This window comes from Heptranchias perlo, chromosome 28, assembly GCF_035084215.1.
Source record: "Heptranchias perlo isolate sHepPer1 chromosome 28, sHepPer1.hap1, whole genome shotgun sequence".
In the NCBI taxonomy this organism is placed as follows: Eukaryota; Metazoa; Chordata; class Chondrichthyes; order Hexanchiformes; family Hexanchidae; genus Heptranchias; species Heptranchias perlo.
The window spans coordinates 16,884,450-16,910,135 of record NC_090352.1 but is presented as its reverse complement, the minus strand read 5'-3'; the positions used below and the strand labels follow the sequence as shown (position 1 = coordinate 16,910,135).

Genomic DNA, 25,686 nt, shown 5'->3' with positions numbered 1-25,686 from the left:
TTTTATGGACACACACCTGTAGGAAGAAAAGATGCTGTGTGATTTCTTGGACAAGCTCTTCTTCTACTTTCTCAGGATAAAACTTGGCCAGAAAATGAAATGTGATTGGATCCTCCTTAGGAACCTCTTGATCCAACACCTGTTTACAGAAATACAACAATAAACAAATTCCCCTTATTCACTTAAAGAGAAAGTCTTACCATCAATATTCATCTCAAAGTCAAACTACTATGAAGAATTAAAATTATGTTTTCTAAATAAGCGGCACTATTTCTTTGTAGCTTGGATGATATAGCTTTGTGACGGAAATTCAGCGCAATCTGGAACACTGTGAATTCCATATCTCAACCATGCCAGCTTGTGGAGGTGCCAAATTGCAGTCAAGTATTCCTCTCACAGGAAAGGGAAACAAAAAAGTGAAATAGGCAATCATTCTGGACCCCTCTCATACATGCATCCAAGCAGCTGAATATCAAGTGGCAGTGGGTCTCCAGCCTATCTTCTATCTTGAAGTACTGGTGGACTTCAATGGAGAGGAGAAAAATAATTTATAAACAGAAAAGTCAAAATATTTAATGCTCTTTTTGGGATTTTGTGGAACATATTTTGTTTAAACAATAAGCTGATTAAATTGTAGAGCCTCAAGTGTGATGAGCAGTACTGTGATGGTGCTGAATTAACATGCACCACTATTGAAATGGCACAAATACTCCTTTTATAGTTAAATGTGCTGAGAAGTCAACTTCTTTTTCAAACCAAACAAGTCTTTTCAGAGTCAGCTCTGGATCAATAAGATCCAACATAAATCTTGGGTAACTTGGAGTCTGACTGCAATAAATAAACAGGCGTCTACATTCCTGATGCAGTTCAAGCAAATGGCCATTCATACCCCAGCTGCTCTCATCATTCAGCGAATGAAACATCCTCTTATTCAGTAGGTTTTATCTAACCTGTATCATCCACTGCTTTCTAACAGAAAACTGAAAATAAAGCAAGCACAAAAGTTTATGAAACATCACCTGCAGATGCAGGTTCACAATATTTTCAGTTTAAATTAGTTCACCAACAGAGGAGTACTCAACCAAGTAGGTGAGACAAAAACCTTTCACGTGTGAGGGTAAGGGCAAGAGGGAGTGAGCATCCTTGTTCTTAAATTTGGTTACCATTCTCTGGTAATTGTATTTTAAGGAGGCAGACTTACTTTCAATTTCATCACACGTACCAACATCTAAAGCAAGTAAAGTTCCATTTCTCCTGTCATCAAATCACCTGGCCTATGATTTATGTTCTAGCCACTGGAAAACACATAACTTCCCAATTGAAACTCTTCTGTCTGCACATCTCACTATCAGCGTGTCTTAGAATAGAATATCCAACTAGCAAGGCTCTAATACTTATCTTACTTACTCTGCTGTCACCTCTCCACCACCACCAGTTCAACTGGGAGGCCAGTTAAATCAGTGACGGTGAAGAGGTGACTGCAGAGAAAGCACTGGAGCAGCATCTTCACCTGGGCTTGGGTATTTTCATTGGATTTGGCAGCATTTCCATTTCAGGCGAAGAAAACTTTTTGAAAGTCGTTAGGTCTTTTTTAGTAAGATTTTTTTTTAAAAAAGGATTTATTTAATGAGTTTTCGAAGACTTTTTATACAGGCTTTTAAATGGTGTAATCAGCTAGAGTAGCAGCTTGTGACTGGGATCTGACTAGAGGTCATCGGCCTGAAACGTTAACCCTACCTTCCTCTCTCCACAGATGCGGCCTGACCTGCTGAGCATTTCTAGAATTTTCTGTTTATATTACAGTTTCACAACTTTCCCATCTAAGTTTTATTATTTAAATTTATAATTTACATTGCTGCTACCGATTGTTTTATAATGGACACCAGTAGTCAAGCAACACAGCCTCATGGCATGTGATTACAATAGTTGCTATTCTGCCTATATGTCATTATGGACACCAGTAATCAAGCGACACAGCCTCGTGGCATTTGATTACAATAGTTGCTATTCTGCCTATATGTCATCATGGACACCAGTAGTCAAGCGACACAGCCTCGTGGCATTTGATTACAATAGTTGCTATTCTGCCTATTGCAATAAAAAAAGCTGGAGTTCATTCAAGTCTGTAACATACACTTATTGTTCAGATATTGAGGCAGAAATCGCTCCCAAAATAATGGAGGAGCTCAACAGCGCTCTCCGTTGTTAGTGGCAAATTGAAGGAGCAAGTTCCTGCATTTGAACATGTGCAGTGAAACGTGGAAATCTGGAACTTGCTCCTAGTGGTTCACCGGCAAAATGACAGCTTTGAATTAAAGGGCTATCGCACTCTGCAATCAGAGAAATCATTGAAAAAGTGCCAACTTGCTTATCTGCCCAGCTGGAAAGTAACTAACTACGCCACCAAACAGGTACGCTTAAAAATACAGGCTAAACTAAATTTTAACAGTGCGGTGAGTCTTAATGACTGCCAAACAACTAAAAATTAATTGAAGTCTCATTTCACTCCTTATTTTAAATTTTTGGTCATTAAAAAAAAAATTTTAATTAAAAAATTACATTTTATTTTACTTTTCCCTTCTATCTCTTTAATTTAATTCAATTATTTCTTTGGCATTTTATTTTAAAAAGTTAACATTTTTTATTTACAATGACATGCAGAATACTAACTTTAAATGAATGAAGTCTGCTTGCCTGCTTGAGCAATGCAGCCAGAATCTGTGGGCATGACCTCTCTTCCTGACAGATTTTGTGGGCGCGTTTTCTCCTCGCAGACTTTTCCATCAAAGCAGCAACTCACGCTGCTCAGTGGCTAGGTTGATAGCGCACAATTTTTTTTGAAGTTCAAAACTTTTTAAAGTTTTAAAGTTGCCTTGTCGCTCAGAGCGATTTCTGGCCCAATATTTATAAACCACACGTGCTTCACAGTTTATGGCACTGTCCAAAGCAGTCAACTCTCCTGAAGTTTTTGAAAACACTAAGCCATTTTTTATTCTCTACAAAATATTTCATAGAATTACACAGAATTTACAGCACAGAAACAGGTAATTTAACCCAATTGGTCCATTCCGGTGTTTATGCTCCACACGAGCCTCATTCCGCCGTACACAAGATTTTACAGTGGTTTTTAATAATTCCTATTCATCTGTATAAAAAAACTCTGAAGTCTGCTCACACTGAATTCAACCCATCATAAAACAAGAAAGCTTTTTCTTAAATCAACACTTTAAAAAATGTGGAACTTATGGATACATTATTCTATAGTTTTAGAAATTATTAAACTTACAACTTCTAAGCTTAAAGCATTTTCAGATTTGAGAAGAAACTTTTTTCCTGATTTATGCAAACAGCACTTATTTTTTTTAAAACCAAATGAAAATCTCATACAAACCCTTTTCTCCATTTTTAGCCATGCGTATGTATCTTTCACAATATATCGTAGCCCAAAGAACCAAGTTTCTCTCAATCCAATTGTACGACAGACCAAGTCAAATAAATCCTTCCCTTTCCATTTCACCTAAAAAGTGTAAAACAAAAATAATAAAAGTATAAGTTTGTAACAATTTATCTTACTTCTCGATACTAAATAAGACATTAATTTCTTAGCCCAGACAATCTAGTCTTGGGCTACACTATATAAAGATGAAATGACTGAGACTCCCCCAATAGCTCAGTGGACAAAGGTGCTGACCAGTGTGGATCTGGACTTTTAGCAATCAGGGCGGTCCCCTGTTCTGAGTTGACTTAGCTGATCTCACCCAGAGCGACAGTAAAAGCATGTACAGCCTCGGTTGTCCCTGGGTGTAAAAGGAGATTGGGGGGGAAGGAACCTAACCACAGTCACCACTATCCAATAACAAAGCACTGATACATTAACCAATCAGGGTTCCCACTATCCAGTAGCCAACTGTGGCTACCATTATCCAGCAATCCCAGCTGGAATGTGTAGTGTTTGGGTGTTCGATAAGGACAAGCTCGGTCTTGGTCATGATGACCCCCCCCCCCCCCACCGACTGTCGAAATGCCTTGACAATCATCATTGGAAGCCATTAATAAATTACTATGAGTTGCCAGCACTGTGAAACCATATCTCAGCATGAATCTCAGTGCCTCCAGAAATGAGGGATAAAAAGATAAGAAAATTGGGGGGATGGATAGGACTAACAATATAGTAACTGGCTGGATTTTGTTCAAAAGAGACATGTTTATATATAAATGCAGAAACTTTTCCAAAAATGTAGCACTTTTGAAGCAATTCAAAAAAGTGACTGGAGTTCAGATCCCTGTACCAAGCTTCTATTGACGTACATATGTTGCAAAGTTGGTTCAAACTGGCTTTTGTCACAGCACTGTAAACAGCTAGGGCAGCTGCAGCCCTTTTATATAGGAGTATCTGAAAGAAAACTCAAAAGTAACCAGGAAGAAAAGAACATATATTCTGAAAGAACCATGCTATTAAGTTATTTTGGAAGGATGTTCAGAATAATAGTGCTAAATTTAAACATGTTTAAACAGAACCATTTAGTTACAATTAGTACTGTTGCAGATATATTCTGAAAACAGGAAATAATACAAATCAACTTAATCTTCTGAAGTTTTATATTTCTTGGTATTAATCATAAAAAAAATCAGATTGTAAACAAATGGGACAGTCTGCCTATTTAATATATTAGGTAAGGAGTACCTGTGATCTGTACTTATTTTATGTTTCCATTACAAATTCCTACGTCCACATTTATAATGGAAACTGTCTATGTAAATTTGTCATGCTGTAATTACACCAACAGTGCCTCCACTGGAGGGAGGGTGTAATTATGGCATGACAGTTTATATTGGCATTTTTCATTATAAATGTGGACATAGGTTAATAGGAAGTGCGCACAGACTTAAGATTTTTAATATCTTACTCGTCGATCTCCTGTGGTGTGGCATACAGTAAGTTGGAGAATACGGTCACTCTTTTTCCTGTTTCTGATGTTTTTGCTTTGCTGTTTCTCCTCTCCTGCTTCTGTCTCTCTTTCTTTTTCTTCTTTCCTTTTAGGTGGGAGGTGACAGGGGGTATAGCGTGGTATGATGACAAAAGAAACTACCAACAGCTGCAGACTATATTTGGTGTGAGTGTTGCTGGAAAATTATGGTTCAGTGGCTCCCTTCTCATACTCTCCCCCAACATCCCTCACTCCCATTGCTTCACCTACCCCAACCCCTGGTGACCATCCCCTTACTCTAATGATTACCCCTACCTCCCCATTTAAACTCCCCAATCAACCCCAAATTTGTCCCTCCCCTTGCCCCACTGTAATGCAGCTCACCCTTAACCCTCCATCCACTCCCACTTGTTCGACCCAAAGGTCGGTGGCGAGAGGCCAGATGCACCCTCACCCTCAACAGCTTCCCTCCACCCCTCCCTTCCTTCCTACCTCCCTCAAAGAAGTTTTGTTAGCTTTCAAAATGCAATTTTTAAAAAATCAAATTAGAATGAGGAAAGAAATTGTATGCCTTTATCTCCGTGTCAAACAGATGTTAAAAATAAGTAACTCTGTGTCATAGGTGTAAGCTATTAGCATTGACCTTTTCTAACTATCAACAAAAGCAGGTGGAGATAATTAGTTGGCTTCAAAATTCAACTGTTCTTTTTGACAGTTGAACGCTGGCTTAAACAGACACTCTCTCGCTATTTCTCTCAGCTTAATTCATGTTCTGAAATTTATAGAACACAAAACAAAAGCTGCAACAGGTCTACAATTATTACACTGTCATTTTTTGTCACACAGACACACATAGACAATCTCTTTTTAAAAAATGCTCAATTGGAATTATACCCCAAATAAGCTTTTAAAATTTTTCCTCTAGCTTTTCAAAGTTATTTGAAAAAAGCTACTAAGCAGAAATTTGAAGCAGCTGAAGAATATTGCAGTTGTTCAGCTGTCTGATGCATCCTGGGAAATTAGGTACAGGTCAAATCTGTTGTTAGGGACAGAGTGACTGAGCACTCGGATAAACATGAACTAATCAGGGAGAGAGCCAGCATAGATTTGTAACAGGTAAGTCATGTCTAACAAACCTCGTTGAATTTGAGGAGGTAAATAATGTGGTAGATAAGGCATTGTCTATGGATGTTATTTATATGGACTTCCAGAAGGCATTCGATAAGGTTCCACACAAGAGAAGGTTAACAAAAATGAGAGCTCATGGGATTGGAGGCAAATCTTTTGACATGGGTAGGGAATTGATTCGGAGGTAGGAGACAGAGAGTAAGGATAAAGGGTATGTACTCAAATTGGCAGGACTTGACTAGTGGTGTCTCCCAGGGATCTGTACTGGGGCCTCAGCTTTTCACTATGACGACACCAAGTTAGGTGGCACAGTTTAAACAGTGCAGCTGAGAGCAGAAAGTTGCAAAGGGACGTTGATAAATTAAGTGAGTGTTCAATGAGGGAAAGTGTGAGGTCATCCACTTTGAACCTAAGAAAGATAGATCAGAGTATTTTGTAAACGGGGAGAAGCTAGGAGCTGTGGAGGAACAGAGAGATTTAGAGGTCGATATACAAAAATCACGAAAAGCTAGTGAACAGGTACAAAAAATAATTTAATAGGCTAATGGAATGTTGGTCTTTATCTCAAGGGGGCTGGTATACAAAGGGGTGGAAGTTACTTTAGTTATATAAAGCTCTGGTTAGACCCCATTTAGAGTACTGTGTTCAGTTTTGGGCACTGCACCACAGGAAGGATATATTGTCCTTACCTTGCAGCACAAATTCACCAGAATGATACCGGAGCTAAAAGGATTAAATTATGAGGACAGGTTGCATAAATTAGGATTGTATTCCATTGAGTATAAAAGATTAAGGGGTGATCTAATTGAGGTGTTTAAGATGATTAAAGGAATTGATAGGGTTGATGGAGAGAAACTATTTCCTCTGGTGGGGGAGTCCAGAACAAGGGGGCATAACTTTAAAATTAGAGCTAGGCCGTTCAGGGGTGATGTCAGGAAGCACTTCTTCACACAAAGGGTATTGGAAATCTGGAACTCCCTCCCCCAAAAAGTTGTTGAGGTTAGGTCAACTGAAAACTTCAAAACTGAGATAGATAAGATTTTTGTTAACCAAGGCAGGTAAATAGAATTAAGATACAGATCAGCCTACAGATCAGCCATGATCTAATTGAATAGTGGTACAAGCTCGAGGGACTGAATAGCCTACACTCCTGTTCCTATGACCCAAATGCTCAGACAGCACAACCCAAATTCAAGTCACAGAGTCACAGGTCTGGGCAAAAAAACAACTTCACGGCCATGCCTTTGGGAGAGGCGAACGCCTTCAAGTGACAACTTTAATGAAAGCATTAAAAAACACAAAAGACAATTCAAGTGATCAATTTAATCATGTTATTATGAAATATATTTTTAATAATATTTAAATTTTGTTTAAACTCTTATTTTGGAAAATAGAAATTTCAGTTACTGAGGGAAAAATGGGGCATGAAAGAAAATGAGAATGCATTTTCAAAAAATTGTGGTATCTCGGTGGCCAGCTTATATAACAACTACTTGCATTTTGTAGTAAAATATCCCAAGGCGCTTCACAAGAGTGTTATCAAACAAAATTTGATACCGAGCCACATTAGGAGATATTAAGACAGGTGACCAAAAGCTTGGTCAAAGAAGTAGGTTTTAAGGAGCGTCTTAAAGGAGAGGCTTAGGGAGAGAATTCCAGAGCTTAGGGCCTAGGCAGCTGAAGGCACGGCCGCCAACGATGGAGTGATAAAAATCGGGGATGCACAAGAGGCCAGAATTGGAGGAGCGCAGAGATCTCGGAGGGTTGTAGGACTGGAGGAGGTTAGAGAGATAGGGAGGGGAGAGGCCATGGAAAGATTTGAAAACAAGCATGAGAATTTTAAAATACAGATCAACCACTAGCCAAATTGTGCAATCAGAGTAACAAGTTTACATAATAAATGTGGACATAAGAATTTATAATGAATCGATAAAGTTGGCACAAAAAGTGTGATAAGACACAAAAAGTGTGATAAAAATCAAGTGGTGCAGACAGGAAGTGAGTGCAGATGTAAAATTTTAAATATAATATAGATAGATAATGGAAAAGTCAACAGGAAGTATGCAATGCAAGATTCTTAATATATTAGAGCTATGTGCAATTTTTGAACTCCTAAGAAAATATCCATTATCTGCTGGTCTGCTCTCAAGTAAATTATCTTAAAGACTGAATAAAGAAATTGTTTTCATGACACTCCGCTGATTCCCATGCCAGAGAGAGAGAGACAGAGACAGAGACACAAACATGCTTAAAAAAGTCGCTGCTAAACAGAAATAGAAGCATTTCAGGCCACTGTGCATGCTCAGTGACTAGCAAAATGCCACCCTTGCAGTTCACCATTCCAGTTCAAGTTAATTGAAATGTTCAATTTGTTTCCTGGAGCTCTGCCCCATGTCCAACGTTGGCTGGTGCCGGTGAGCAACATCATGGGATATCTCTTAGCCCTATATTTAATAGGTGAAGTATAAAAGATAAGACTAAATTGAAGTAATGAAAGAACTTGCATTTATATAGCACCAATCACATTCCCAAAATGTCCCAAAGTGTTTCACAGCCAATGAATTACTTTTGAAGTGTAGTCACAGTTGCTATGTAGGCAGACAAAAACAGAAAATGATGGAAATACAGAGCACATTTGTAAAGAGACAGGCAAGTTAATGCTTCAAATGTAACCCTGTCAGAAGATGAATATTTCAAACACCTTCTGTTTTAGTTTCACACTTCCAGCATTTAGAGTCTGTTCTTTTTACTAATAAAATCACATCTAAGGCTCAGAACTGACATCAAAAGGTATATTTTCCTCCATTCTGCTTAATATTTGTCCACTTTTTTTAAACCAACATTAGCAAATGGAGTAAAATATATCCCAAGTCTTCTAGACCCGTGACCAATAAATTTTGCAATGGATCATTGACAATGCAGGTATTAGCCAAGAAACTGGCTAATGCATTCTGACATAATGTATGGTTTCATTATTGTTGCTCAAACTTAATTCTTTTTAGCTTTTTGCACGTTAGGAGACCAGTGACTTTCCTCAGCTGTCTTCATTTCAGCCTATTTTTGTAACTACAACATGTTATTTAAGTTAGTTAGTAACACTCTCACCTGAGTCAGAAGACTGTTGGTTCAAGTTCCACTCCAGAAATTTGAGCACAAACTCTGGGTTGACACTTCAACGCAGTACTGAGAAAGTGCTGCATTGTCAGAAGTGCCATCTTTCAGGTGAGACATTAAACAGACGCTCTGTCTGTTCAGCTGCACGTAAAAGATTCCCTGGCACTATCTTAAAAAAAAGTTCACCCAGTGTATCATTCAACATTCCTTCTACAATTACCACTGTCAAAAAAAAGAGTAACTGGTCAGTCATCTCATTTGCCATAGGATCTTGCTGTACACAAATTGGTTGCCACATTTGCCTATATAACAGTGACTACACTTCAAAGCATTGAGACATCCTAAGGACACAACAAGATGTTATATAAATTAAAGTTTTTTTCTTTTTTACAAGTCCAAAACAAACTACTATCTCTCCTACCTCACAGCTGAATTCCATCTCTGCATCCATGGTAATAACCTTAACTTTGAAGGTTTTAGGTTGTTTCTTCTTTAAGCCCATTATCGACATTTTGCTTCTAAATCCTTTGACTGTCTCCTATAATTAAACCTGACAATTGAAAGCACAGTATTAATGCCACAATCGTAACACATGTGTAAACATAGTCATTTACATTAACCACAAAAGTAAAGTTAATAAAGGCAATTTATAATACAGCAAAATCCTCTAGACTTTTCTGACAATCCACCTCCTCAATACATATTTATATACAGTGGCTTCCCTTCACAAGTCTTTTGCCAATGTTGCTCTGTAACTAACCACCAGGAGGTACACGAGCATCCACCTTTTTGTTTCAACTCTTTCATCATTGCACTTTTACCTAGTCCCTCTCCAACAAATCTTGCCCTGCGCACACTTGGCGGTCCCCAAGTCTTGACTCTACCAACCTGTGCCTAAGCTCTCAGGGATTAGGTAAATTGGGCATTTCCCTATGGGAAGAGAGTATGCCCTCCGTAAGGGGCGAATGGAAATTCTACAGGTGTAGATTTCCCAGTAGCAGAGATCTTTAACCAGAAACCCAGCTGACCAAAAAATAAACCTGTAAGGTGTTGCAAGAGTGAACGTGCAGCATATCAGCTGCTACCGCAACATTGTGTTGTCTGATCTGACGAGAAATCTGTAGTAACAATAAACAATAGCTTTACAGTACACCCAATTTCACTGGTCAATTTTAAGCTACAACATGTGTAATCAGTATAGTCATTTTCATTTTTTTCTTTCATGTTCTTATATTCGCACAAATACAGCCTCTCTGTTTAGAAAAAAATGTAATCAAAATTTTAGCTGAATAACTGGGTTTGAAATTTGTCCTTCAGTTTTTCTTCATATAATTTTGAAAAACAGCCAAATAGATTTCCTTAGAATACTTCCCTCTCAATCTCTTGTTTGGCTACTTTAAATGCGACCAATGTATCCTGGATAATTGTGCACACTGCAAATGATCAGACTGCAGGACCTACTTTCAGCTAGTAAGAGCCACCACTTTCAGCAAAAATATCTCCTCCAAGTAAAAACTTTGAAGAAGGTTTTAAAATATACAAAAAAACCTCAAATGATACGTTTAATTGTTATTGTGGAATATGTCATTTTTTTGTTTAAAATTTTACTTTGGATATTGGAACTTCTAATTACTTAGAAAAAAACGGTAGATTAATAAATTTCCTAATAGTACTTTGAGTAATTCAACTGGTTCATCATCAAACCATGACAGTGAAATGTCGACATGTTTAGTTAGGTTTTCACTCTCTGACTCGGTGCCTTTTTGTAACAAGAGCACATTAGTAACAATGGGGCTGATTATGCAATCCCATCACGCCGACGGTGGGACTGCTTCTACGGCTCGCCAATAACAGATAAACTCTCCTGCACAATGCTGGGGAAGAAATTTTCTTCATTGAAATTAATCATAGCAACAAGGAGGGAAAGGGGCAGGACTGTTCCAACTGGCATGGTTTTGGGGCTTTGCTTTAAATATTTAAAGATATCCTGAAAAAGGGGAAAATAAAGCATCTAGATAGAATCCATCATTACCAAAGAGCACCTATACACAATGTGTTGGCAGGCTATTGGAATGCATGGGGGTGGGACATCACAGTCAAGCCCAATCCTACCTTGCAAAGTTAATTAAGATACAGTATTGTGGGTTCATAGAATCATAGAAAGTTACAGCACAGGAGGCCGCCATTCGGCCCATCGTGTCCATGCCAGCCGAAAAAGAGCTATCCAACTTAATCCCACTTTCCAGCACTTGGTCCATAGCCCTGTAGGTTACGGCACTTCAAGTGCATATACAAGTACTTTTTAAATGAGTTGAGGGTTTCTGCCTCTACTACCCTTTCAGGCAGTGAGTTCCAAACCCCCACCACCCTCTGGGTGAAAAGATTTCTCCTCAGCTCCCCTCTAATCCTTCTACCAATTACTTTAAATCTATGCCCCCTGGTCACTGACCCCTCCACTAAGGGAAATAGGACCTCCCTCTTCACTCTATCTAGTCCCGTCATAATTTTATATACCTCAATTAAATCTCCCCTCAGCCTCCTTTGTTCGAAAGAAAATAACCCCAGCCTATCCAACCTTTTCTCATAGCTAAAATTCTCCAGCCCTGGCAACATCCTCGTAAATCCCCTCTGTACTCTCTCTAGTGCAACCACATCTTTCCTGTAGTGACCAGAACTGTACATAGTACTCAAGCTATGCTACTAACCAATGTTTTATACAGTTCTAGCATAACCTCCCTGCTCTTATATTCTATGCCTCAGCTAATAAAGGAAAGTATCCCGTATGGCTTTTTAACCACCTTATCTACCTGTCCTGCTACCTTCAGGGATCTGTGGACATGCACTCCAAGGTCCCTTTGTTCCTCTACACTCTCAGTATCCTTCCATTTATTGTGTACTGCTTGCTTTGTTTGCCCTCCCCAAATGCATTACCTCACATTTCTCTGGTTTGAATTTCATTGCCACTTTTCTGCCCACCTGACTAGTCCATTGATATTTTTCCTCCTCACTATCAGCCAATTTTTGTATCATCCTCAAACTTCTTGATCAAACCCCCAACATTCAAGTCCAAATCATTGATATATACCACAAAAAGCAGGGGACCTAGTACTGAGCCTTGCGGAACCCCACTGGAATTAGCCTTCCAGTTGCAAAAACACCCATAAACCATTACCCTTTGCTTCCTGCTACTGAGCCAATTTTGGATCCAACTAGCTACTTTCCCTTGGATCCCATGGGCTTTTACTTTTTTGACCAGTCTGCCACGTGGGATCTTGTCAAAAGCTTTGCTAAAATCTATACACATGACACGAAACGTGTTACCCTCATTGACCCTCCTTGTTACCGCCTCAAAAAATTCAATCAAGTTAGTCAGGCATGACCTTCCCTTAACAAATCCATGCTGACTGTCCTTGATTAACCCAATTGTTGACTGTATAATTTGAATTAAGAGAGAGGCTAGGAGGGGTCAGTGAATTATTGAGTGAGTTATCGGGCAGATTCTTATTGCTGTTTACGCTATTTCTCCTGCCTTTCTGTCGATCTTCTGCTAAAGTTAAGGTGGGAGATTGGAAGAACCCCTCAGAAAATCCAGGCAATTCAACTTTAGAAAAGCAGATTTTGAATGGATGAGGAGTGAGTTCAGGAAACTGGACTGGATAGCAGTGGGAAAAATCATGATAGAAAAGTGAATCATTTTTAGAAACATTATACACAGAGCACAGAGGAGATACAGGCCACTAAAAAAGATGGGTAATAGATGGAAAGACCAATTTAAGTACAATGTCGGGAACGAGGGCAAAGAAAATATAAAGCAATTGGGTAGCAGATGGACCAAGATGAAAAGAGCTAATATAACATCAATCTTGAAAACAGGGCTTAGAGATGACCTTAGATATGCCAGTCAGCCTAACAGCTGTTGTGAGTAACGTATTAGAACATATAAAGAAAGAACTTGCATTTATATAGCGCCTATTACGACCGAGTCCAAAAGCGTTTCACATCCAATGAATTACTTTTAAAGGTAGTCACTGTTGTAATGGAGGTAAATACAGTAGCCAAGCTGTGCACTGTAAGATGCCACAAACAGCAAAGAGATAAATTACTTTGTGATCTGTTTTTGGTAATATTGATGTGGAGATGCCGGTGATGGACTGGGGTTGACAATTGTAAACAATTTTACAACACCAAGTTATAGTCCAACAAATTTATTTTAAATTCCACAAGCTTTCGGAGGCTTCCTCCTTCGTCAGGTGAATGGTGTGGAAATGAAATTTTCGAATCCTTCGCATTTGAAAATCACAGAACAATGCCTGGTGATTACTGCCCGTTGCCAAGGCAATCACAGTGAGCAGACAGAAAGGTGTCACCTAAAAGGCCACCGAATATACAAACCCCTAAAAAAAGAGAGAGAGAGAGAAGGAAGACAGTCAATGACCCGTTATATTAAAAACAGATAACAATTGTTCGCTGGTGGGGTTACGTGTAGTGTGACATGAACCCAAGATCCCGGTTGAGGCAGTCGACGAAGGGTACTCTGTTGGTTGCGTCCCGTGTTAGTCTTCTGAGGAGGTCTACGCGATTTTTCGCTGTGGCCCGTCGGAACTGTCGATCGATGAGTCGAGCATCATATCCCGTTCTTACTAGGGCGTCTTTCAGCGTCTGTAGGTGTCCATCGCGTTCCTCCTCGTCTGAGCAGACCCTGTGTATTCGCAGGGCCTGTCCATAGGGGATGGCCTCTTTGACGTGGTTAGGGTGGAAGCTGGAAAAGTGGAGCATCGTGAGGTTGTCCGTAGGCTTGCGGTAGAGTGAGGTGCTGAGGTGCCCGTCTTTGATGGAGATTCGTGTGTCCAAGAAAGAAACTGATTCCGAGGAGTAGTCCATGGTGAGCTTGATGGTGGGATGGAACTTGTTGATGTTATCGTGTAGTCTCTTTAGTGATTCCTCACCGTGGGTCCATAGAAAGAAAATGTCGTCGATGTATCTGGTGTATAGTGTTGGTTGGAGGTCCTGTGCAGTGAAGAAGTCCTGCTCGAACTTGTGACAACGGATGAACGGACACCGCGCAACAATCGCCAAACAGGAGGGTTCTCTCCCTGTCGGGGAACACTTCAGCAGTCATGGACATTCAGCCACCGACCTTCGGGTAAGCAAGGCGGCCTTCGAGACACACGACAACGCAAAATCGTCGAGCAGAAATTGATAGCCAAGTTCCGCACCCATGAGGACGGCCCCAACCGGGATCTTGGGTTCATGTCACACGACACGTAACCCCACCAGCGAACAAATGTTAGCTGTTTTTAATATAACGGGTCATTGACTGTCTTCCTTCTCTCTCTCTCTTTTTTTTTGGGGATTTGTATATTCGGTGGCCTTTTAGGTGACACCTTTCTGTCTGCTCACTGTGATTGCCTTGGCAACGGGCAGTAATCACCAGGCATTGTTCTGTGATTTTCAAATGCGAAGGTTTCGAAAATTTCATTTCCACACCATTCACCTGACGAAGGAGGAAGCCGCCGAAAGCTTGTGGAATTTAAAATAAATTTGTTGGACTATAACTTGTTTACAATTGTCAACCCCAGTCCATCACCGGCATCTCCACATCATGGCTACCATCGACACCACAAACTGCCGGCTCACAGTTGAAAGGATATCCAAGAAGATCGCGCATTTAGACACAGACATCAAGTTTTTACAGAGCTGCAAGAAAGCAGACAAGATCCTAAAAGGACTACAGATCACGAACCCACTCAAGTCCACATACAACTCGGATTACGCTGAGAGACTCTGCCGTCGTACCTCTCGCACACTCCGCAACCATCTCGTACACCAACTCTATAGCAGACGCCGCAACCTCGAAACTAAGATAGAGTCCATACTCTCAACCTGTACTCAGGACACAGCAGACCAGCTACGATATACCGCCAAACAGACGAGGCAACGGAACTACGCTGCCTACATGAAAACCAAGAGCAGGAAGCTTGAGAAACTCGGCATCACCACCAGCATCGACCAAGCTTCCCCTGGTACCACGGTTGCAACCACAGGGAAGTCTATCGTCAATTTGTCCGACCACACCCTTCAACCAGACGAAATCGAAGTTCTCAGCCGAGGGCTCAATTTCTGCCCCACTACCAAAACGGACCCCACTAGTCTCGCGGCAGACACAGAGGAATTCATCAGGAGAATGAGGCTCCGGGAATTCTACCACAAACCCCAAGATTTCAGCAGCGAACCCAATGAGACAATCAACGATCCGGAACAGCAGACAGAGGGATCCACGGAACAGCAGACAGAGGGATCCACGGTACAGCAACCGAAGAGGAAAGAGTCTCACTGGACTCCTCCAGAGGGTCGCTGCCCTCAGCTTGACATGTATGCTCAAGCTGTCAGGAAATGCGCCTATGCCAGATTCATCAGCCGCACTCGGAAGACAGTCCAGAATGTCACCCGAGCACAACGCAACGCCATCAAAGCTCTCAAGACCAACCGCAACATCGTCATCAAACCAGCGGACAAAGGAGGAGCCAACGTCATACAGAACAGAACGGACTATTGCAAAGAAGCATACCGACAACTGGACAACCAGGAACACTACAGACGGTTACCTACAGACCCGACCAAAGAACACACCCATCAGCTCAACAAACTGATCAAGACCTTCGATCCAGACCTTCAAAACATCCTACACACTCTCATCCCACGTACTCCCCGCGTGGGAGACTTCTACTGCCTCCCAAAGATACACAAAGCCAACACACCCGGACGTCCTATCGTATCAGGCAACGGAACCCTGTGTGAGAACCTCTCTGGATACATCGAGGGCATCCTGAAACCCATCGTGCAGGGAACCCCCAGCTTCTGTCGCGACACTACAGACTTTCTACAAAAACTCAGTACCCACGGACCTGTTGAACCAGGAACACTTCTCACCACGATGGACGTCTCGGCACTCTACACCAGTATCCCCCACGATGTCGGCATCGCTGCGACAGCATCAATACTCAACACCAACAACAGCCAATCTCCAGACGCCATCCTACAACTCATCCGCTTCATCCTGGATCACAGTGTCTTCACCTTCAATAACCAGTTCTTTACCCAAACACACGGAACAGCCATGGGGACCAAATTCGCACCCCAATACGCCAACATTTTCATGCACAAGTTCGAGCAGGACTTCTTCACTGCACAGGACCTCCAACCAACACTATACACCAGATACATCGACGACATTTTCTTTCTATGGACCCACGGTGAGGAATCACTAAAGAGACTACACGATAACATCAACAAGTTCCATCCCACCATCAAGCTCACCATGGACTACTCCTCAGAATCAGTTTCTTTCTTGGACACACGAATCTCCATCAAAGACGGGCACCTCAGCACCTCACTCTACCGCAAGCCCACGGACAACCTCACGATGCTCCACTTTTCCAGCTTCCACCCTAACCACGTCAAAGAGGCCATCCCCTATGGACAGGCCCTGCGAATACACAGGGTCTGCTCAGACGAGGAGGAACGCGATGGACACCTACAGACGCTGAAAGACGCCCTAGTAAGAACGGGATATGATGCTCGACTCATCGATCGACAGTTCCGACGGGCCACAGCGAAAAATCGCGTAGACCTCCTCAGAAGACTAACACGGGACGCAACCAACAGAGTACCCTTCGTCGTCCAGTACTTCCCTGGAGCGGAGAAACTACGCCATGTTCTCCGCAGCCTTCAACATGTCATCAATGATGACGAACACCTCGCTATGGCCATCCCCACACCTCCACTACTCGCCGTTAAACAGCCACCCAACCTCAAACAAACCATCGTTTGCAGCAAATTACCCAGCTTTCAGGAGAACAGCGTCCACGACACCACACAACCCTGCCACAGTAACCTCTGCAAGACATGCCAGATCATCGACACAGATACCACCATCACACGAGAGGACACCACCCACCAGGTGCACGGTTCATACTCCTGTGACTCGGCCAACGTTGTCTACCTCATACGTTGCAGGAAAGGATGCCCCAGAGCATGGTACATTGGCGAGACCATGCAGACGCTGCAACAATCGCCAAACAGGAGGGTTCTCTCCCTGTCGGGGAACACTTCAGCAGTCATGGACATTCAGCCACCGACCTTCGGGTAAGCATACTCCAAGGCGGCCTTCGAGACACACAACGCAAAATCGTCGAGCAGAAATTGATAGCCAAGTTCCGCACCCATGAGGACGGCCTCAACCGGGATCTTGGGTTCATGTCACACTACACGTAACCCCACCAGCGAACAAATGTTATCTGTTTTTAATATAACGGGTCATTGACTGTCTTCCTTCTCTCTCTCTCTTTTTTTTGGGGGGTTTGTATATTCGGTGGCCTTTTAGGTGACACCTTTCTGTCTGCTCACTGTGATTGCCTTGGCAACGGGCAGTAATCACCAGGCATTGTTCTGTGATTTTCAAATGCGAAGGATTCGAAAATTTCATTTCCACACCATTCACCTGACGAAGGAGGAAGCCTCCGAAAGCTTGTGGAATTTAAAATAAATTTGTTGGACTATAACTTGGTGTTGTAAAATTGTTTACAATTTGGTAATATTGGTTGAGGGATAAATGTTGGCCAGGACACCAGGAGAACTCCCATGTTCCTTCAAATAGTGCCATGGGATCTTTTGAGTCCATCTGAGAGAACAGACTTGGTTTAACATCTCATCCAAAAGACAGCACCTCTGACAGTGCAACACTCCCTCAGTACTTCACTGAAGTGTAAGCCTCGATTACGTGCTCAAGTTCTGGAGCGGAGCTTGAACCTACAGCCTTCCAAACCAGAGGGGAGAGTGCTACCACTGAGCCAAGGCTGACATCCTGAAAGAGGGGATATTGAACCAATGAAGCAGGAATAGTATAGTAAGAGGGAATCACAATGGATTCATAGAAGGGAGGTCTTGTATTAACAAATTTACTGAAGTTCTTGGAGGAAATTATGGGACTCATGACAACAGAAATTCTGTGGATTTGATACATTTAGATTTCAGCTAGGCTTTGGTATACAAGATAGAACATTATGAAATAGGACATAAGCTTCTGAGGTGGATTGACTAAACCAGAAAAAGCAAAAGTTAGTAATGAATGGAGCTGCATCGGCCTGGCAAGGAATCACTGGCTGGGTGCCAGAAGGATCAGTGATGAGACCGCTGTTTTCATACTTGGGTATAGAGGGGCACAATATCAAAATTCACAGACATAAAAATAGGAAGCAGGGATACTGATGTGGAATGTAAATGTCGTTAGTATAACTTAGACAGGTTAGCAAATTGGGCAGATTGATGTCTGTTGAAATTTAATGGGTGATACACTTTGGCAAGAATGAGAGGAAATACACAATAAGTGATAAAACTTCAAAAAGAGTAAAAGAGCAGAGACTTGCAGGTTTAGATATTTGAATCTTTATCAGCTTTCCTCCCATTTCTAAAGCTGTTATAAAAAGAAATAGGTTCCTAGGTTTTATAATTAGTGATGCAGAGTACAAAAGCAGAGGCTATGGCAATCCTCCACATACCATTGGTTAGGCTGGAGTCAGACTATTACTAGTTGACCACCTGCACACAGAGAAGACAAGACCAAGTGTAATGTTTAGGTGAATCAGGGTTAGAGTGCAGGGGAGAATTGGTACAAGGTCCAGATGTTATTAGTCCCCATTTTAAAATCATGTTCATTCTGTCCGTTTTTTTATTTTTCAATTATAAATTGTCACACTGTAATTACAACCCCCTCACCCCAAAATTTGAATAGAGGAAATTTGGAGCCATGATGTCTAGTAAAGAAGAAGTGGGTTGTTCCATCAATGGTGGGTAATTGCTCTTATTGTACTTTTTTTTATTCGTTCATGGGATGTGGGCGTCGCTGGCAAGGCCAGCATTTATTGCCCATCCCTAATTGCCCTTGAGAAGGTGGTGATGAGCCGCCTTCTTGAACCGCTGCAGTCCGTGTGGTGAAGGTTCTCCCACAGTGCTGTTAGGTAGGGAGTTCCAGGATTTTGACCCAGCGACGATGAAGGAACGGCGACATATTTCCAAGTCGGGATGGTGTGTGACTTGGAGGGGAACGTGCAGGTGGTGTTGTTCCCATGTGCCTGCTGTCCTTGTCCTTCCAGGTGATAGAGGTCGTGGGTTTGGGAGGTGCTGTCGAAGAAGTCTTGGCAAATTGCTGCAGTGCATCCTGTGGATGGTACACATTGCAGTCACTGTGCCCCAATGTTGGAGGGAGTGAATGTTTGGTGGTGGATGGGGTGCCAATCAAGCGGGCTGCTTTGTCCTGGATGGTGTCGAGCTTCTTGAGTGTTGTTGGAGCTGCACTCATCCAGGCAAGTGGAGAGTATTCCATCACACTCCTGACTTGTGCCTTGTAGACGGTGGAAAGGCTTTGGGGAGTCAGGAGGTATTTATGCGGCTGGTCCAGTTAAGTTTCTGGTCAATGGTGACCCCCAGAATGTTGATGGTGGGGGATTCGGCGATGGTAATGCCGTTGAATGTCATGGGGAGGTGGTTAGATTCTCTCTTGTTGGAGATGGTCATTGCCTGGCACTTGTCTGGCACAAATGTTACTTGCCACTTATCTGCCCAAGCCTGGATGTTGTCCAGGTCTTGCTGCATGCGGGCATGGTCTGCTTCATTATCTGAGGGGTGGCGAATGGAACTGAACACTGTGCAATCATCAGCGAACATCCCCATTTCTGACCTTATGATGGAGGGAAGGTCATTGATGAAGCAGCTGAAGATGGCTGGGCCTAGGACACGGCCCTGAGGAACTCCTGCAGCAATGTCCTGGGGCTGAGATGATTGGCCTCCAACAACCACTACCATCTTCCTTTATGCTAGTTATGACTCCAGCCATGGGAATTTCCCACCCCCCGATTCCCACTGATTTTAATGGAAGGGAAGAAAGAATTTAATAGGGGTGCAACTTAAGTTGCATCCCTATTAAGTTCTTTCTTCTCTTTCATCCGCCTTGATAAGAAACTAGGTTTGGTTTGCCACCATGGGCCATCAATGGATTGTGAGTGTAACAAGATGAATTTTTGCCTGCGTTGAACTTTTAACAGAATAGTTCTGTGCTGCTCTATTCAGCAAGTAAGGGATTAATATCCCCAGAGTCCCACAAAACAGCTGATTAGTTGCTCTGGTCAGGCCGCATCTTTAACACTGTATCCAGTCTAGAAACCAAGACACAAGGGAGACACTCAAGTGCTGGAAGCAGTGAAGAGAAGAATTGCAAGCTTGATCCCTTATGTCAAAAGTCTGAATAATGGGGAATGACTGGAGAAATTTGGACTTTTCAGCCTGGAAAGAAGATGCTGAGAATTAATTTTATAGAGGTGTGCAAGATGGTTAACCCAATGCAAAAGGTAAATCCAGAATTACTTGAAATTAAGTTGGGAGAGTAAGACAAGGGGACACAGGTTCAAAGCAGTAAAAGGTTAAATTTAGGTCTGATAGCAGAAAGAGCTTCACACACAGACACTTGGAATAGACTCCCAGATAAAGTAATGGAGGCAAAACCCCTTGGAATCATTGAAGAAAGAAGTGGATGCTGTAACAGGGGGGCTTTAGGAACTTTCTGGATGGATAAATAAAAGTGGACCTAATGGCCTTCCTAATCCGTATCTATAGTGTGAAACAGTCCTCTGGAAGTAATGAGGGGCTATAATTCTTTTTGAAAGCCGTGTTTCTGTGTCCTGGTAGCAGATGAACAAGGTTCTCATAGTGTACTGTAGATGTGTTTGTTATTTGTTGTCTTTGAACTGATTTGAGGATAAAATGGAGGAAAGAAAATTTCAGTTGTGCCTGATTTATTGTCTGATGGGAGGGGGGAGCATCTGCTCAGTCATTCACTTTAAACAAAAAAGCATAATAGTGCAACAAAAACATACTCAAAGACGAGTCAAGAAGCAACTAAAGTTACTCGCAGATTACATCCACAATACACATAATTCACCATTATGGTTAATATCTGTCCCGGTTGGAGAGATACACCCTTTGATATGAAGTAATACTGACGTTAGAAATACACATATAAAAAAGGAAAATACCAAAATCCATCAAATAAAGGGTCAGAACATTTCTGGAGGCCTAAAAAGTAACGTTGCCAAGTACAAGACACCCATTGCCGAAACTGTCACAGCAACTTCCAGAATATTCCCCAGCAATGGATTTTTAAAAGTTATTTATTTGAATAATTTAATCTTTAAACTCTGGCTCCAAGCTTCAGCCACTTTAAATTGTGCCCCAAATACTCACCTCACACCAAGGATGGCCTGAGCCCCGGGTTGGAGTTGCAGCGAGTCCCGACTGAGGCAGCACCAAGAGCCCCGAGCGCTTTCCAACACCAGCCTTAGACCAGCTGTGAACCGCAGTGGGGCCCGGCCATGGCCTGGCGAACGTGGATTCAAACCGGCGGCGGTGATCGACTGCAACACCCCAGACACCGACACTGCTGCCGACCTTCCGGCTCTGCTGCTCCCTCCCCAGGCCTGCGGTAAACCCACGGCTCCACTAAGCGGCAAACAGCAGCAGAGCACGGCCAACCTCGGAGATGCTCAGCACGCCCACCGGGTGGGATGTGCAGCCCTGCCCCCAGCAACGCAACTCCCCTCACCCCCCCCCCCCCCGCAACGCCGCTCCCCTCGCGCCCCCCACCCCAGCAGCGGGGCTCCCCTCACCCCCCAGCCCAGCAGCGCGGCTCCCCTCTCCCCTCACCCCTCACCCGAGCAGCGGGGCTACCCCTCCCCCTTCAGCAACGCGACTCCCCTCACCCCCCCTCCAGCAACGCGACTCCCCTCACCCACCCCCTCCAGCAACGCGACTCCCCTCACCCCCCCCCCTCCAGCAACGCGACTCCCCTCCCCCCCACCCCCTCCCCCTCCCCCCCACCCCCTCCCCCTCCCCCTCCAGCAAGGCGACTCCCCCTCCAGCAAGGCGACTCCCCCTCCCCCTCCAGCAAGGCGACTCCCCCTCCCCCTCCAGCAAGGCGACTCCCCCTCCCCCTCCAGCAAGGCGACTCCCCCTCCCCCTCCCCCTCCAGCAAGGCGACTCCCCTCCCCCTCCCCCTCCAGCAACGCGGCGCCCCTCACGCAACGCAGCTCCCCACAACCCCCCCCCCCCCCCGTAATGCGGCTCCCCTCTGAATCTCAGTCTCCCCATAATGAGGCCCCCTGCAACAACGCGGCTTCCCTCAACCCTAGCAACCCAGCTCCTGCATAGTCGCTGTACAAGCAACACAAAACTCCACCCCAACTAAACTGCTCTTGCACAGCACTCACCCCAACCAAACTGCTCTCACACAGCCCTCAACCACCCCCCCAACAATGCAGCTGCCCTTGGCCCTAGCAATGCAGCCTTGCCTAGTCCCACTAAAAGCAACATAACCCCAAACATGGTAACCCTTCTTCCGCACTCCCATCTAAACTGATCTTGCACAGCACCCATGCTCAACCAAACTGCTCTCACCCCAACAATTCAGCTACTGCACACGCCCAGCATAGCAGCTACCTACACAGTTTTCATTCCAGAAATGCAGCTATCTATAGCCCATGCTCTCAGGAACTGTTCCTTCACAGTCCCCAACTCCAGCCAAGCAGCTCCCGCAAATCCTCTAATCCCAGCAATGTTGCATCTTATTTTTTATTCGTTCATGGGATGTGGGTATCGCTGGCGAGGCCGGCATTTATTGCCAATCCCTAATTGCCCTTGAGAAGATGGTGGTGAGCCACCTTCTTGAACCGCTGCAGTCTGTGTGGTGAAGGTTCTCCCACAGTGCTGTTAGGAAGGGAGTTCCAGGATTTTGACCCAGCGACGATGAAGGAACGGCGATATATTTCCAAGTCGGGATGGTGTGTAACTTGGAGGGGAACGTGCAGGTGGTGTTGTTCCCATGTGCCTGCTGCTCTTGTCCTTCTAGGTGGTAGAATTCGCGGGTTTGGGAGGTGCTGTTGAAGAAGCCTTGGCAAGTTGTTGCAGTGCATCCTGTGGATGGTACACACTGCAGCCACTGTGCGCCGGTGGTGAAGGGAGTGAATGTTTAGGGTGGTGGATAGGGTGCCAATCAAGCGGGCTGCTTTGTCCTGGATGGTGTTGAGCTTCTTGAGTGTTGTTGGAGCTGCGCTCATCTAGGCAAGTGGAGAGTATTCCATCACACTCCTGACTTACATAGGAACAGGAGTAGGCCATTCAGCCTCTCGTGCCTGCTCCACCATTTGATAAGATCATGGCTGATCTGTGATCTAACTCCATATACCTGCCTTTGGCCCATATCCCTTAATACCTTTGATTGCCAAAAAGCTATCTATCTTAGATTTAAATTTAGCAATTGAGCTAGTATCAATTGCCGTTTGCGGAAGAGAGTTCCAAACTTCTACCACCCTTTGTGTGTAGAAATATTTTCTAATCTCGCTCCTGAAAGGTCTGGCTCTAATTTTTTAGACTGTGCCCCCTATTCCTAAAATCCCCAACCAGCGGAAATAGTTTCTCTCTATCCACCCTATCCGTTCCCCTTAATATCTTATAAACTTCGATCAGATCACCCCTTAATCTTCGAAACTCCAGAGAATACAACCGCAATTTGTGTAATCTCTCCTCGTAACTTAACCCTTGAAGTCTGGGTATCATTCTAGTAAACCTACGCTGCACTCCCTCCAAGGCCAATATGACCTTCTGAAGGTGCGGTGCCCAGAACTGCTCACAGTACTCCAGGTGCGGTCTAACCAGGGTTTTGTATAGCTGCAGCATAATTTCTGCCCCTTGTACTGTAGTCCTCTAGATATAAAGGCCAGCATTCCATTAGCCTTATTGATTATTTTCTGCACCTGTTCATGACACTTCAATGATCTATGTACCTGAACCCCTAAGTCCCTTTGGACATCCGCTGTTTTTAACTTTTTACCATTTAGAAAGTACCCTGTTCTATCCTTTTTTGATCCAAAGTGGATGACCTCATATTTGTCTACATTGAATTCCATTTGCCACAGTTTTGCCCATTCACCTAATCTATCAATATCGCTTTGTAATTTTATGTTTTCATCTACACTGCTTACAATGCCGCCAATCTTTGTGTCATCGCTAAACTTAGATATGAGACTTTCTATGCCTTCATCTAAGTCGTTAATAAATATTGTGAATAATTGAGGTCCCAAGACAGATCCCTGCGGGACTCCACTAGTCACATCCTGCCAATGTGAGTACCTACCCATTATCCCTACTCTCTGTCGCCTTTCGCTCAGCCAACTTCCTGTACTTCTCCCTCGATTCCATGGGCTTCTATCTTAGCTAACAGTCTCTTATGTGGGACCTTATCATATGCCTTCTGGAAGTCCATATAAATAATATCCATGACATTCCCCTGTCTGCTACTTTAGTCACCTCTTCAAAAAATTCAATCAGGTTTGTCAGGCACGACCTACCTTTCACAAATCTATGCTGGCTCTCTCTGATTAACTGAAAATTCTCAAGGTGTTCAGTCACCCTATCCTTCATTATAGACTCCAGCATTTTCCCCACAACAGATGTCAGGCTAACTGGTCTATAATTCCCAGATTTCCCTCTCTCCTTTTTTAAAAAGCGGAGTGACGTGCAATTTTCCGATCTAGAGGGACAGTTCCTGAATCTAGAGAACTTTGAAAAATTATAGTTAGGGTATCTGCAATGTGCTCACCTACTTCCTTTAAAACTCTGGGATGGAAACCATCTGGTCCTGGGGATTTGTCACTCTTTAGTGCTATTATTTTCTTCATTACTGTTGCTTTACTTATATTAATTTTATCGAGTCCCTGTCCCCGATTCAATATTAGTTTTCTTGGGATTTCCGGCATGCTATCCTCTTTTTCTACTGTAAATACTGACGCAAAGTAATCGTTCAACATGTCCGCCATTTCCCCATTGTCAATGACAATATCCCCACTTTCAGTTTTTAAAGGGCCAACACTGCTCCTGACCACCCTCTTTTTCCTAATATAACTATAAAAGTTCTTCGTATTGGTTTTGATATCCCTTGCAAGTTTCTTTTCATACTCTCTTTTTATAGCTCTTACTATCTGTTTTGTGACCCTTTGTTGATCTTTGTATCTTTCCCATTCGCCAGGATCTGTGCCATTTTTTGTCTTTTTGTATGCCCTTTCCTTATGTCTCATACTGTCCCTTACCTCTTTAGTTGTCCATGGCTGTTTTTTTTGGCAAGTAGAGTTCTTGCCCCTCAGGGGTATAAACCGATTCTGTATCACGTTAAATGTTTCTTTAAACAGTTCCCACTGATCATCAGTCGTTTTACCCATGAACAGATTTGCCCAGTTTACTGTGGACAGTCTCTGTCTCATCCCATTGAAGTCGGCCTTACCCAAGTCTAGAATCTTAGCAGCTGATTCACTTTTTTCCCTTTCAAACACTACATTCAACTCGATCATGTTATGATCGCTATTGGATAGATGTTTGCGTACAGTTAAGCCGTTAACTAAATCTGGTTCATTACTAA

At 43.2% G+C, this 25,686-nt stretch overlaps 1 protein-coding gene across 3 annotated transcripts in view; it reads right to left on the bottom strand.

Moving 5' to 3' along the window:
• The window catches only part of LOC137344888 (merlin-like), a 79,157-nt gene extending 57,371 nt beyond the window's left edge, over positions 1-21,786 (bottom strand). For all 3 annotated transcript variants that reach the window (XM_068008144.1, XM_068008142.1, XM_068008143.1), the window contains exons 1-4: positions 21,465-21,786; positions 9,592-9,720; positions 3,392-3,517; positions 17-139 (exon numbers count right to left, since the gene is read on the bottom strand). In XM_068008144.1, the coding sequence (XP_067864245.1) occupies positions 17-139; positions 3,392-3,517; positions 9,592-9,681 (339 nt within the window). In that variant the 5' untranslated portion in view covers positions 9,682-9,720; positions 21,465-21,786. The remainder of the gene's footprint in view (positions 1-16; positions 140-3,391; positions 3,518-9,591; positions 9,721-21,464) is intronic.
• Positions 21,787-25,686: the final 3,900 nt, after the last annotated feature.